The sequence below is a fragment of the Schistocerca piceifrons genome, chromosome 1 (assembly GCF_021461385.2).
Source record: "Schistocerca piceifrons isolate TAMUIC-IGC-003096 chromosome 1, iqSchPice1.1, whole genome shotgun sequence".
NCBI classification, from domain to species: domain Eukaryota; kingdom Metazoa; phylum Arthropoda; class Insecta; order Orthoptera; family Acrididae; genus Schistocerca; species Schistocerca piceifrons.
Genome location: NC_060138.1, coordinates 778,311,835 through 778,323,109, shown reverse-complemented (window position 1 = coordinate 778,323,109; position 11,275 = coordinate 778,311,835). Strand labels below are relative to the sequence as shown.

General features: G+C 39.6%; 1 protein-coding gene across 1 annotated transcript in view; it reads left to right on the top strand.

Annotated features, from left to right (window-relative positions):
• Nucleotides 1–3,484: 3,484 nt before the first annotated feature.
• The window catches only part of LOC124789014 (U-scoloptoxin(05)-Sm1a), a 128,671-nt gene continuing 120,880 nt past the window's right edge, over nucleotides 3,485–11,275 (top strand). The window contains exon 1 of the mRNA XM_047256304.1: nucleotides 3,485–3,686. Coding sequence (XP_047112260.1) covers nucleotides 3,611–3,686 — 76 coding nt within the window. The 5' untranslated portion in view covers nucleotides 3,485–3,610. The remainder of the gene's footprint in view (nucleotides 3,687–11,275) is intronic.

The following is an 11,275-nucleotide window of genomic DNA, read 5'->3' as shown; positions in this document are numbered from 1 at the left end:
CTGGCTCAATACCAATTCTTGTGGAACACCACACATTAGGTTCCCCCATTCTTAGGTGAGATAAGATTCCATCCATGCAAGAGAGATGCCATGACACTATAGTTTTGATCAAGCAGAATTTTGTGATCCACACAAAGGCTTCACCAAGCTAGGAAAATAGACCAACAGGATAATTTCTCTTATTTGGTTCTGTGAGGATTTTAATTGTGAGGTCTGGTATTGCTCCAGCTATTGAGAATCCTTTATGAAAACCAAACTGAGTGGCGGTTAATAAGTTCTGCTCAGTTAAAATAGTCAGTGTCCTATCATGGACCACCTTCTCACTTTTGAAAAGAGTGTATGGCATGAAGGGGGTTGTAGTTAGAGATAGTTTCCTGAGCTTCAGTTTTACAGATGGATGTAACTACAGAATATTTAAGTCTGCGAAGAAAGGTGGTGTGAATCATTGACCAATTACAAAGATGGATTAAGATTAAACCACTAAGTCACCACAAGATTTTAATATTCTACTACAGACACTAGCATAATAATCATAATTACTGTTTTAGTGATCTGGTTAATTTTATAATTTCCTTGGCAACTGTATTTCTGGCACTAATGTCTGTTTGTGATGTGCACAACTAAATCTAATGCATCTGTATTTAATTCTTGATTCTGGGTGCAATATCTGCTGCCTCTGTTACAAAGTAATTATTGAATTTGGTGGTCAGTGATTTGAAAGGGTTATAAATTCTGTCAGAGCTATATTATGAGGGCTGAATCATCTGGATTGCTATTTTTGTTTGTTTCTTGATCAATAACATTGAAATTGGTTTTGTCTTACTCTTGGAGCGTGGGTGTGTCACATGGATACTCATCTCTTGACTACATTTGGCTTTGAAATTTGGTAGGGTTCTCTCTTCCTCTCACTAAACATTTTAATTCTAAAAGTTATGAGTTCCCTACCCTCGTTATGGTTTAGTTGTATTGTTGTTTAATTTAGAGGAACTGTTGTAGAAATATGCTTAGCAATGAATTATATGTTCCTCCTGTAGTTTCTCTCTAAACACCATGATGGAGTTATTGTTAATGATTTTGCAATACGAAACATTTCTAACATGATCTGTATCTAACTGCTCTGTATATTTTATTGTTAATATTTCGCCATTATGGACAGATAAACCAGCATCTATTGGTTCTGTGGTTGAATCAGAGCAAGTTGTTAGGTCTAAAAGTAAAATATCAATGTCTGTTGTGCTATGTCCTTTAATTCTTAGAGGGATTTTTTCTGTAACAAGTAATCTATCAACAACTCTAGCTGCCCTTGATCAGTACTGTCTGACGGGAAGTCATCATTAAAGTCTCCAAGAACATTCTTTTCTCCAGGTAAAATCCCATTCTTTACCTACAGAAAATGCTACCTTCATACCTGTAAGATGAGTGTAATTTGAGAAGGTGCAAATGCATGACTGTTGCTCATCTCTGGTCAAACTGATACATCCAAGTTACAAGGTTAATTAAAATGTCAGACATTGTGTTTGAAATTTGAGTATTCACCTATGTAGCGGCTGTTGACTGAATTACCTATGTGCAGTCTTTTGTATCCAAGTTAGATGTTGTCGTGTCCATATAGTCCAAATATTTCTCAGATGAAGACGTGTAACATCAGATACCTATTCAGTTGCAAGGGTACACTAAATGAGGTAGTAGCTGTCAGCCAATTTTGAAATTGTAAGCGGTCATAGCATGGAAACATTACTGTCCAAATTCTGTGACCATCACACATTAGCTATTGTGAGAAGTTGTTTCAGGTCTGTGGCTGTCATTGACTGAATATCTTATAGAGCCTATTACTGGCTGCCCTACCATCCAATAGTAACATATTGCTGAAATATCTGAAGGAGGCAGGGGAAAAAAATAGTTGTCACAGATTACAATGAAACATCTTTTTCTAATTCTGCTGACAGGCCAGTAGAGTTTATTCTCAAACTTTCAGTTTGACCCTTTTGTTGTGACTGATTCTTTACTGAATGATTCCATGACAGGAAATGTTTCCTTCACTGTGTACACATTTTTCATCAGGTTATTTTGCTATTATTTGATTTTCACACCTTGCACCACATTTAGAATGGTAAATGATTCCAGACTGCTCCCTTGTCAAAGACAAAGAAAATCTCCTTTCTATTAATTTTTTATGGTTGTGTACTTTCTTTCGTCTTGCTTTGTTGTTAGTTTTTAATTTACATGAGCACTATAATTTGATATCAACAACTCTCTTTTCCTTGTCTCATTCTTTGAGACTCGTGTTTCATGTGCTAGGTGAATACATATGCTATTTTTAGTTTTGAATCATAATTCATGCTTTGCAACTTTTTGTTTTTGAGACTATATGTAACACATCATAGAGTATTCTCATTCTACACCAGTTCAACATTTTATGATGCCTACGTGAGAGTATCTAACTCGCATATCTGAATGGGCAGAAAGAGACTGTGATTACTGCAAAAACAACAAATATGAATGGATATTTTATAATAATTATTAGAATTCGGTTTTGTGTTAAAAGTTTGGATGATTATTCTATGCTAATTTTCGGCCTCATAAATTCAGATTATTTTCATTTTTCATAACGTTGTCGGCTAAAAAGATTTGTAATAGGCACAGCAGAATATGGCACTCCTAGAAGTCGCAATACTGAAACCCTAAGTTATTAGATGTAGTTAATCACACAATCAATTATCTATGGATCCACATATGTCTGTCCTGGTGATCAACATAACGTAATCGCATTATTGTTAGGTTACATGATTCTATCACGTCAAGCATTTTGCCATCGTATTTTACCATACCCCATTTTGCTAGACTCTCGTTTCTCATCCCCTGGAAAATGAAGTATTTACGTCAAACCACTGATTACGAAAAAGAATTGAAAACGCCCTGTGGTTAAAAGTTTCACGCTAGTACAGTTCAGCTAATATTTTCCTAGTCACTTCCTCACACATTCAACCAAGTTTCTGTACAATGCTGCACTGTATATTCCAAACAGATCTATATTCGTTTGTGTGAAATGGCTATTCGGGTGAGAAACCTTGCACCGTTATCAGTTTTGTATCGTCAGTCATCAGAACTCGCATTTTCATCCTCCTGGTTTTCTGTCTTGGGTCAAAGACGCGTCTTCTCCAGAATTTGCGTCACTATCCTTCTTTTACAGCCATTTCAATTATAAAGATGAAATTATTTTGTTAGGATATTGTTGTGCCACACTAACAATGAAGCAAATTTAAAAATGAAGTGAGATAATAATACACTGACGACAAACTCTTCGCATGCCCGCAAACTATTTCCGCTTATAAGTGCCTCACGGCTTTCACCGCTGTTTTATTTCAAGCCAGGTAGGCGCGGTCTCAGTACTTCCGCCGCCGGCACCAGGTGTCTCGCTTCGCATACCTCGGGAGCGCGCTGCGAGCTGATTGGTGTTTCTCGTGGCAACCGATCACAACACAGCGCGCTGCCATTGGGTGTGTGGGTAACAGTACGCTGCAGGTAGTGGCAAGGCGTGGATGGGTGCATCTGGAATGTTGTGATAGCAGTGCATAGCAAGTGTTAACATTTGGGTGTAGCTGCCAGAAGAATGAAAATGAAGAGAGCTTTGTCTCGTCAAGGATTCTTTGCTACGTGCATTATTGCGGCAGTTATTTTTAAACCAGGTGAGCTTTGACAACACAACCAAGCGTACTCAAATTTCGACGCTATTCAAATTATGTAAACTGAGTTAGGTATAAATACTGAAGCTAGTAAATAAGACGAAATATACCAGGCGTGTTTTGTGCTTAAAACTTGATTATCATTTAATGGCTTGGACTTCTAAAAGAGGGCGAAAAACTAGTGCAGTTTTACTGTACACAGCTAGTTTCCAAATCGAAATCGGAGGTTTTATGACATATCATTAATCATGAACAATGATGTTCTCCCAAGTGCATATAGCACTGAGACGCGGCGTCATTGACTTTCTAACTTGGCACTTACGAGGCCGTTATTGAATGCGGTGTTCTTTATTAACGAGGCTGCTGTTAGAGCACTGTGGAACATAAGGAAAGATGTCTAAAAATTTCAATTTCCATTTGATGTTCGTCTGCCACGACAGTTGCAAGTGAAATAGTAATTCTGTTTGTGTAATAGTTCCGCCTTGGCAAATTCTCCCATATGGAGATCACTGTAAAGTACTTTATGTCTGCCATGTACATTTAGCAAAGGATAACCAGTGTTTCCTTGCACCAGCAATGAAGGGAAAATGAGTTATTGTTCAGAAGTAGCGAAGTTAAAACTGAAAGCTTTGTTTTGGCGGCGCATTTGCACCATCTGTCAGTTTATAGGGAAATACACTAAAAAGAGTGTATTTTAATTGTGCTACCCGTATCAGCAGTAATCTGAGCCAGGTGACTACTACGTAGTAGATGCGTACTCCACAATTTTTGTAAAACTATTCATCAGTACTTGTTTCAGTTGTGAACTGGCGCAGCTGTACTTAATTTCGTCGTTGCAGTGTTAAACGCTTTTAGGCTTTTCTAGAGACATGCGGTTCGTAACGTAGAATAATTTTGTGTACTTAAGCCATCAAATAAGCCTTCCGGCAACATCATTAAATCTTGGAGAGTGTAATAACGCTAATTGTGAGTCTTCAACACGACTTAACACCCAAAGCGCCGCGACGAAGCATTGCAGAATCCGTGAACGTGATGGCATAAGATCTCAAATGTAACAAACTTTCGCGACTCGTCCCAAAGATTGAGTGTTGTCTTATTGTCAGTAAAACTTACCGGTAGCTCGTAGAGCAATACATGTCAACAATTTGTGGTTGGTACTTGCGTAGTAGGGGGAATCTTGCAGTTTCTTCTGTCCGTTATTGGCTGTTTTCCAAATCGTAAATTGGTGACGGTTTTGTGAATGTCAATGTTGGTCCGAATAGTCGTAATAGCACATTACTTCCCAGTCCCATTACCGGACTTACGTTTGAGATCACACACACTCTTGGGTTAAACACGCCAAACCACACCACTCAGGTCCAGCTCTTTCGTAGCGAACAGATATGTTGCCACAGAATTGCTAATTAGTTTCTGTTGTTGCCCTTGTGCTCCTGCTTATGGCATTAACTCTTTTGGGTGTCGTCAGTCATTCACATCTGTACGTCAGTTACTATTTATTTATTGTATTATTTTGAAGCACAGTGTTATATAAAATATACACAGTAGCACATGTAATTTACAAACAGACGTTTAAAGCTGTAATATAATCAATTGCTTTGTCTTCAGGAAATAGTTGAAAATCCTACGATATATCCTGCTGGGACATTTCTGTGACAATGTGCTGCCCCACAACCGCATTGTAGCGTTGGAGCCTTACCCCATAAATAAAAAGTCCGCGCTTCTGCCATGATCGGCGCTAATTTTGTTACTAGATGGAATTTATTTTATTATTCTGCGCAGTTTATGAGTACAAAGAATTCCTACTCTGTTTCCGTATTTTGTAATGAATGAGATCGTAGCGAAGTTATTTTCATCCCATAATATTTGCATGATTTCAGTGTTTCAGTTTTCATATGCGTTATATCATGGTCTCATTTTAGCATCCGTCTCAGCATTAAATAATATTGCTACAGCAATTATTGTTGTACTTATATATTATTGTGACCACTTCACCTCCGAAACTGTACAGATTACCTCAACTTTGACTTAATTACATATCACGTACAACGATTAGTTCAGAAACTGCCACCAGCTGATGTACCTCCATTTTGGTGTTCGTGTTCTTGGTCGTTGACGAGCCTGTAAATGCGACGCGGCGATACAGCTCAAGTTTGGTTATTTATTACTTTATTTCAAATATAAATTCTTCTTCAAATAAGGAGGTGCTGACAGTTTTTAGAGTTCTGTACAGATAGGATCGCGTCTAAAAGTCCATTTCTACCTAGTGCAGGTACCCTCCATAGTATAGAGCCTCTGTGGAAAGAAAATGCTAAATGAATGGCGACTATTCCACAACGGATATAAGACGAAGCGTAGAAGTCTGATAAAGGATACACTGAATGGAATGAGTGTAGCTGAAAAAAAAAAAGAATTAAAAAGCCATGAGTTAAAAGAAACCCTCACTGTCGAGGCACTTGCCATAATATAATTTTACAGAATGCACAGAACCCAAAGAAATTCTGGTCATTTGTAAAGGCTATCAGGGGCATCAAAGTTAGTGGCGAGATACTCATGGATGGCCAAGGAACAGAATCTGAACATAGCAAAACAAAAGCAGCAGAAATTCTGAACTCCATTTCCAACTGTTCCTTCAAAAAGAAAGATACAGATCTACTGGTCTAGTTTACTTCTTGCACTATTTCTGAATTCGCCAAAACTAAACAAAGCTCCAGTGTGTGATGGAATATCACATATTCCATACAGAGTTTGCGGCTCAGTTAGATCCTCTTTTAACCATAATGTACCATAGATCGCTCTAAAACAGAACTGTATACAGTAGTTACAAGAAAGCACGCGTCGCACCTGAGTACAAGAAGATAAGCAGAAGTTATCCACAGAATTACGTCCGATATCCTGTAACATCCATATGATTTAGAATCTCAGAACGTCTCATTCAAACCAAATGAGGCATCCTGAGCAGAATGACCTCCGCGGACCCCATGCATCCAGCGCCTGCTTTGCCCTTCCAGTGTACCTTTACCCACATTCTACATTATTTTGTGTTATTTTCCTTGTGAACTCCCTTTGCAGTTAGCAGATGTGGACTCTGTAAGCAATATTGCCCCTAGCGCTTTGGAAGTGACCTTGCCGTCATTGCAAAAGAGCTCCTATAGCTGCTGATAAAGAAAACGAAATCTGAAGCTGCACAGAATTCTGGGAAATAATCGTGCGCAAAAGACTTTTTTGCGTTACTGCAAAATCACAGAATCCAATTCGTTTCATTGTTGACTCATTATATTCCATTCTCCCCACGCAGTTGTATTGGATGTGTTGAGCGGAAAGGAATGGGTACCTACAGTTTGCATGCACGCAAAACACACAAAAGGTGTGCTTTTATTGAAAGATTTAGAAGGTATAGTTTATAAAATAAGTTTTACGGTTGTTGAGCCTGATTTTGCAGTCCGTTTTGTTGTTGCCCTACAGAATTATAACAGAATTATAAGAGGATGGGGATTTCAGATTCGTGAAATACTGATACGACAGTCAGTGACATCAAATCAAATTACGTATATCCTTATCTGTACTTCCTCCTTCCTTTTGGCATTTCTGTGAGTTGTTTTTGTGTTACGTTCTTTTTTTGAGTCTCATTTTTATCGTTACATTTGCGTTTACTGGTTCACAGATGTTTGTATCTCAGACAGAAGAATACTGTCGTGATTTATTTATTTATGCTGACTTAAGAACGGATAAGGATTGCCGACAGCGTGTTCTAAGTGCTTAGAGACAGAAGAGGCTTAGAGATGAACTCTATGCCGAATGACGTCTGCAACAATGAAAATATTGACACTCAGATGAAGATAACCCGGAATAAAATTTTATCGTAGAACCTTGACATCTTTCCAGTTGATTCGACCTTATGTTGTACACAGCACAACGAAGCGAAGTACCCTGAACTGCCATAGCAAAAATGTAGAACATAAGTAGTTTATCAGATGTTGTACTGACAGTCTTACATGTTATTGAGAAATCACGCCCATAATAGGCAAGACTCTGTAACTCAAAACATGTGACCTAGTGATGTCTTCGAGCCGAGAGAAACTGAGAACATTGTCACATGTAGGTGCCAGGCTTTCCGCGAGCTGCCTTTTCAAGCATCTAGCTTGACTACATCAGTTTCGATAAAACCGAGTAAACTGCACTGCATGGCCAACAATTGTGGATTGACTAGCCCAGGACGTAACGTCGGAAGAAAAAGGGGTGACTGCAGCAGTCCAGCCATCCTCCAGGCCCATCTCCTCGCCTGGGTACAGAAGTCAGCATCCAACACGAGCATCTTTACTAATAGTTACACGTTGGTGAATACAAAGACTGACTTCGCCTCAGGGACACGCAGTGGTTCGTTCTGCAGGAGCGATGCAGTGACCAGAAGACGATAATTAGTATAAAGAAGTACCAGTTACGTTTCGAGTCAGGAAGGGACATTTTCCATAACGCTATACCACTTTATAAGATTATTTTTCAGCCCGCTGTGATAGTTTGTTACGTAAAATACGTTATTTGGTACCATTCTAAAAGATAGGTTAAAACTGCACGTGCGTGTCATGTATAGTATTTTGGCAGAGGCTGTGGGAAATGCTTGACCGTCACATGCGCGAGTTCCAAAAGCAGGCAGCAACCTGTTGATACTCGTGGGCCACACAGTCTGTGCTTCTGTAGCACGAGGGTCGCACATATTTCCCACTTCCTGTTTTAAAGTCGCTCACATGAATGAATGTTATTCTGTTGCTAATACATTGTCTGAAAGTCGAGGGCTCTTACAGATTCACGAAAAAACATTACTTAATTATACAATTATTATTATTATGAATAATAATTATTATGAACGCCCCCCCCCCCCCCCCCCCCCATGAACCATGGACCTTGCCGTTGGTGGGGAGGCTTGCGTGCCTCAGCGATACAGATAGCCGTGCAACCACAACGGAGGGGTATATGTTGAGAGGCCAGACAAACGTGTGGTTCCTGAAGAGGGGCAGCAGCCTTTTCAGTAGTTGCAAGGGCAACAGTCTGGATGATTGACTGATCTGGCCTTGTAACAATAACCAGAACGGCCTTGCTGTGCTGGTACTGCGAACGGCTGAAAGCAAGGGGAAACTACGGCCGTAATTTTTCCCGAGGGCATGCAGCTTTACTGTATGATTACATGATGATGGCGTCCTCTTGGGTAAAATATTCCGGAGGTAAAATAGTCCCCCATTCGGATCTCCGGGCGGGGACTACTCAAGAGGATGTCGTTATCAGGAGAAAGAAAACTGGCGTTCTACGGATCGGAGCGTGGAATGTCAGATCCCTTAATCGGGCAGGTAGGTTAGAAAATTTAAAAAGGGAAATGGATAGGTTGAAGTTAGATATAGTGGGAATTAGTGAAGTTCGGTGGCAGGAGGAACAAGACTTCTGGTCAGGTGACTACAGGGTTATAAACACAAAATCAAATAGGGGTAATGCAGGAGTAGGTTTAATAATGAATAGGAAAATAGGAATGCGGGTAAGCTACTACAAACAGCATAGTGAACGCATTATTGTGGCCAAGATAGATACGAAGCCCACACCTACTACAGTAGTACAAGTTTATATGCCAACTAGCTCTGCAGATGACGAAGAAATTGAAGAAATGTATGATGAAATAAAAGAAATTATTCAGATTGTGAAGGGAGACGAAAATTTAATAGTCATGGGTGACTGGAATTCGAGTGTAGGAAAAGGGAGAGAAGGAAACATAGCAGGTGAATATGGATTGGGGTACAGAAATGAAAGAGGAAGCCGCCTAGTCGAATTTTGCACAGAGCACAACATAATCATAACTAACACTTGGTTTAAGAATCATGAAAGTAGGTTGTATACATGGAAGAACCCTGGAGATACTAAAAGGTATCAGATAGATTATATAATGGTAAGACAGAGATTTAGGAACCAGGTTTTAAATTGTAAGACATTTCCAGGGGCAGATGTGGACTCGGACCACAATCTATTGGTTATGACCTGTAGATTAAAACTGAAGAAACTGCAAAAAGGTGGGAATTTAAGGAGATGGGACCTGGATAAACTGAAAGAACCAGAGGTTGTACAAAGATTCAGGGAGAGCATAAGGGAGCAATTGACAGGAATGGGGGAAATAAATACAGTAGAAGAAGAATGGGTAGCTTTGAGGGATGAAGTAGTGAAGGCAGCAGAGGATCAAGTAGGTAAAAAGACGAGGGCTAGTAGAAATCCTTGGGTAACAGAAGAAATATTGAATTTAATTGATGAAAGGAGAAAATATAAAAATGCAGTAAGTGAAACAGGCAAAAAGGAATACAAACGTCTCAAAAATGAGATCGACAGGAAGTGCAAAATGGCTAAGCAGGGATGGCTAGAGGACAAATGTAAGGATGTAGAGGCCTATCTCACTAGGGGTAAGATAGATACCGCCTACAGGAAAATTAAAGAGACCTTTGGAGAAAGGAGAACCACTTGCATGAATATCAAGAGCTCAGATGGAAACCCAGTTCTAAGCAAAGAAGGGAAAGCAGAAAGGTGGAAGGAGTATATAGAGGGTCTATACAAGGGCGATGTACTTGAGGACAATATTATGGAAATGGAAGAGGATGTAGATGAAGATGAAATGGGAGATATGATACTGCGTGAAGAGTTTGACAGAGCACTGAAAGACCTGAGTCGAAACAAGGCCCCCGGAGTAGACAATATTCCATTGGAACTACTGACGGCCGTGGGAGAGCCAGTCCTGACAAAACTCTACCATCTGGCGAGCAAGATGTATAAAACAGGCGAAATACCCTCAGACTTCAAGAAGAATATAATAATTCCAATCCCAAAGAAAGCAGGTGTTGACAGATGTGAAAATTACCGAACTATCAGCTTAATAAGTCACAGCTGCAAAATACTAACACGAATTTTTTACAGACGAATGGAAAAACTAGTAGAAGCCAACCTCGGGGAAGATCAGTTTGGATTCCGTAGAAACATTGGAACACGTGAGGCAATACTGACCTTACGACTTATCTTAGAAGAAAGATTAAGGAAAGGCAAACCTACGTTTCTAGCATTTGTAGACTTAGAGAAAGCTTTTGACAATGTTGACTGGAATACTCTCTTTCAAATTCTAAAGGTGGCAGGGGTAAAATATAGGGAGCGAAAGGCTATTTACAATTTGTACAGAAACCAAATGGCAGTTATAAGAGTCGAGGGACATGAAAGGGAAGCAGTGGTTGGGAAGGGAGTAAGACAGGGTTGTAGCCTCTCCCCGATGTTGTTCAATCTGTATATTGAGCAAGCAGTAAAGGGAACAAAAGAAAAATTCGGAGTAGGTATTAAAATTCATGGAGAAGAAATAAAAACTTTGAGGTTCGCCGATGACATTGTAATTCTGTCAGAGACAGCAAAGGACTTCGAAGAGCAGTTGAATGGAATGGACAGTGTCTTGAAAGGAGGATATAAGATGAACATCAACAAAAGCAAAACAAGGATAATGGAATGTAGTCGAATAAAGTCGGGTGATGCTGAGGGAATTAGATTAGGAAATGAGGCACTTAAAGTAGTAAAGGAGTTTTGCTATTTGG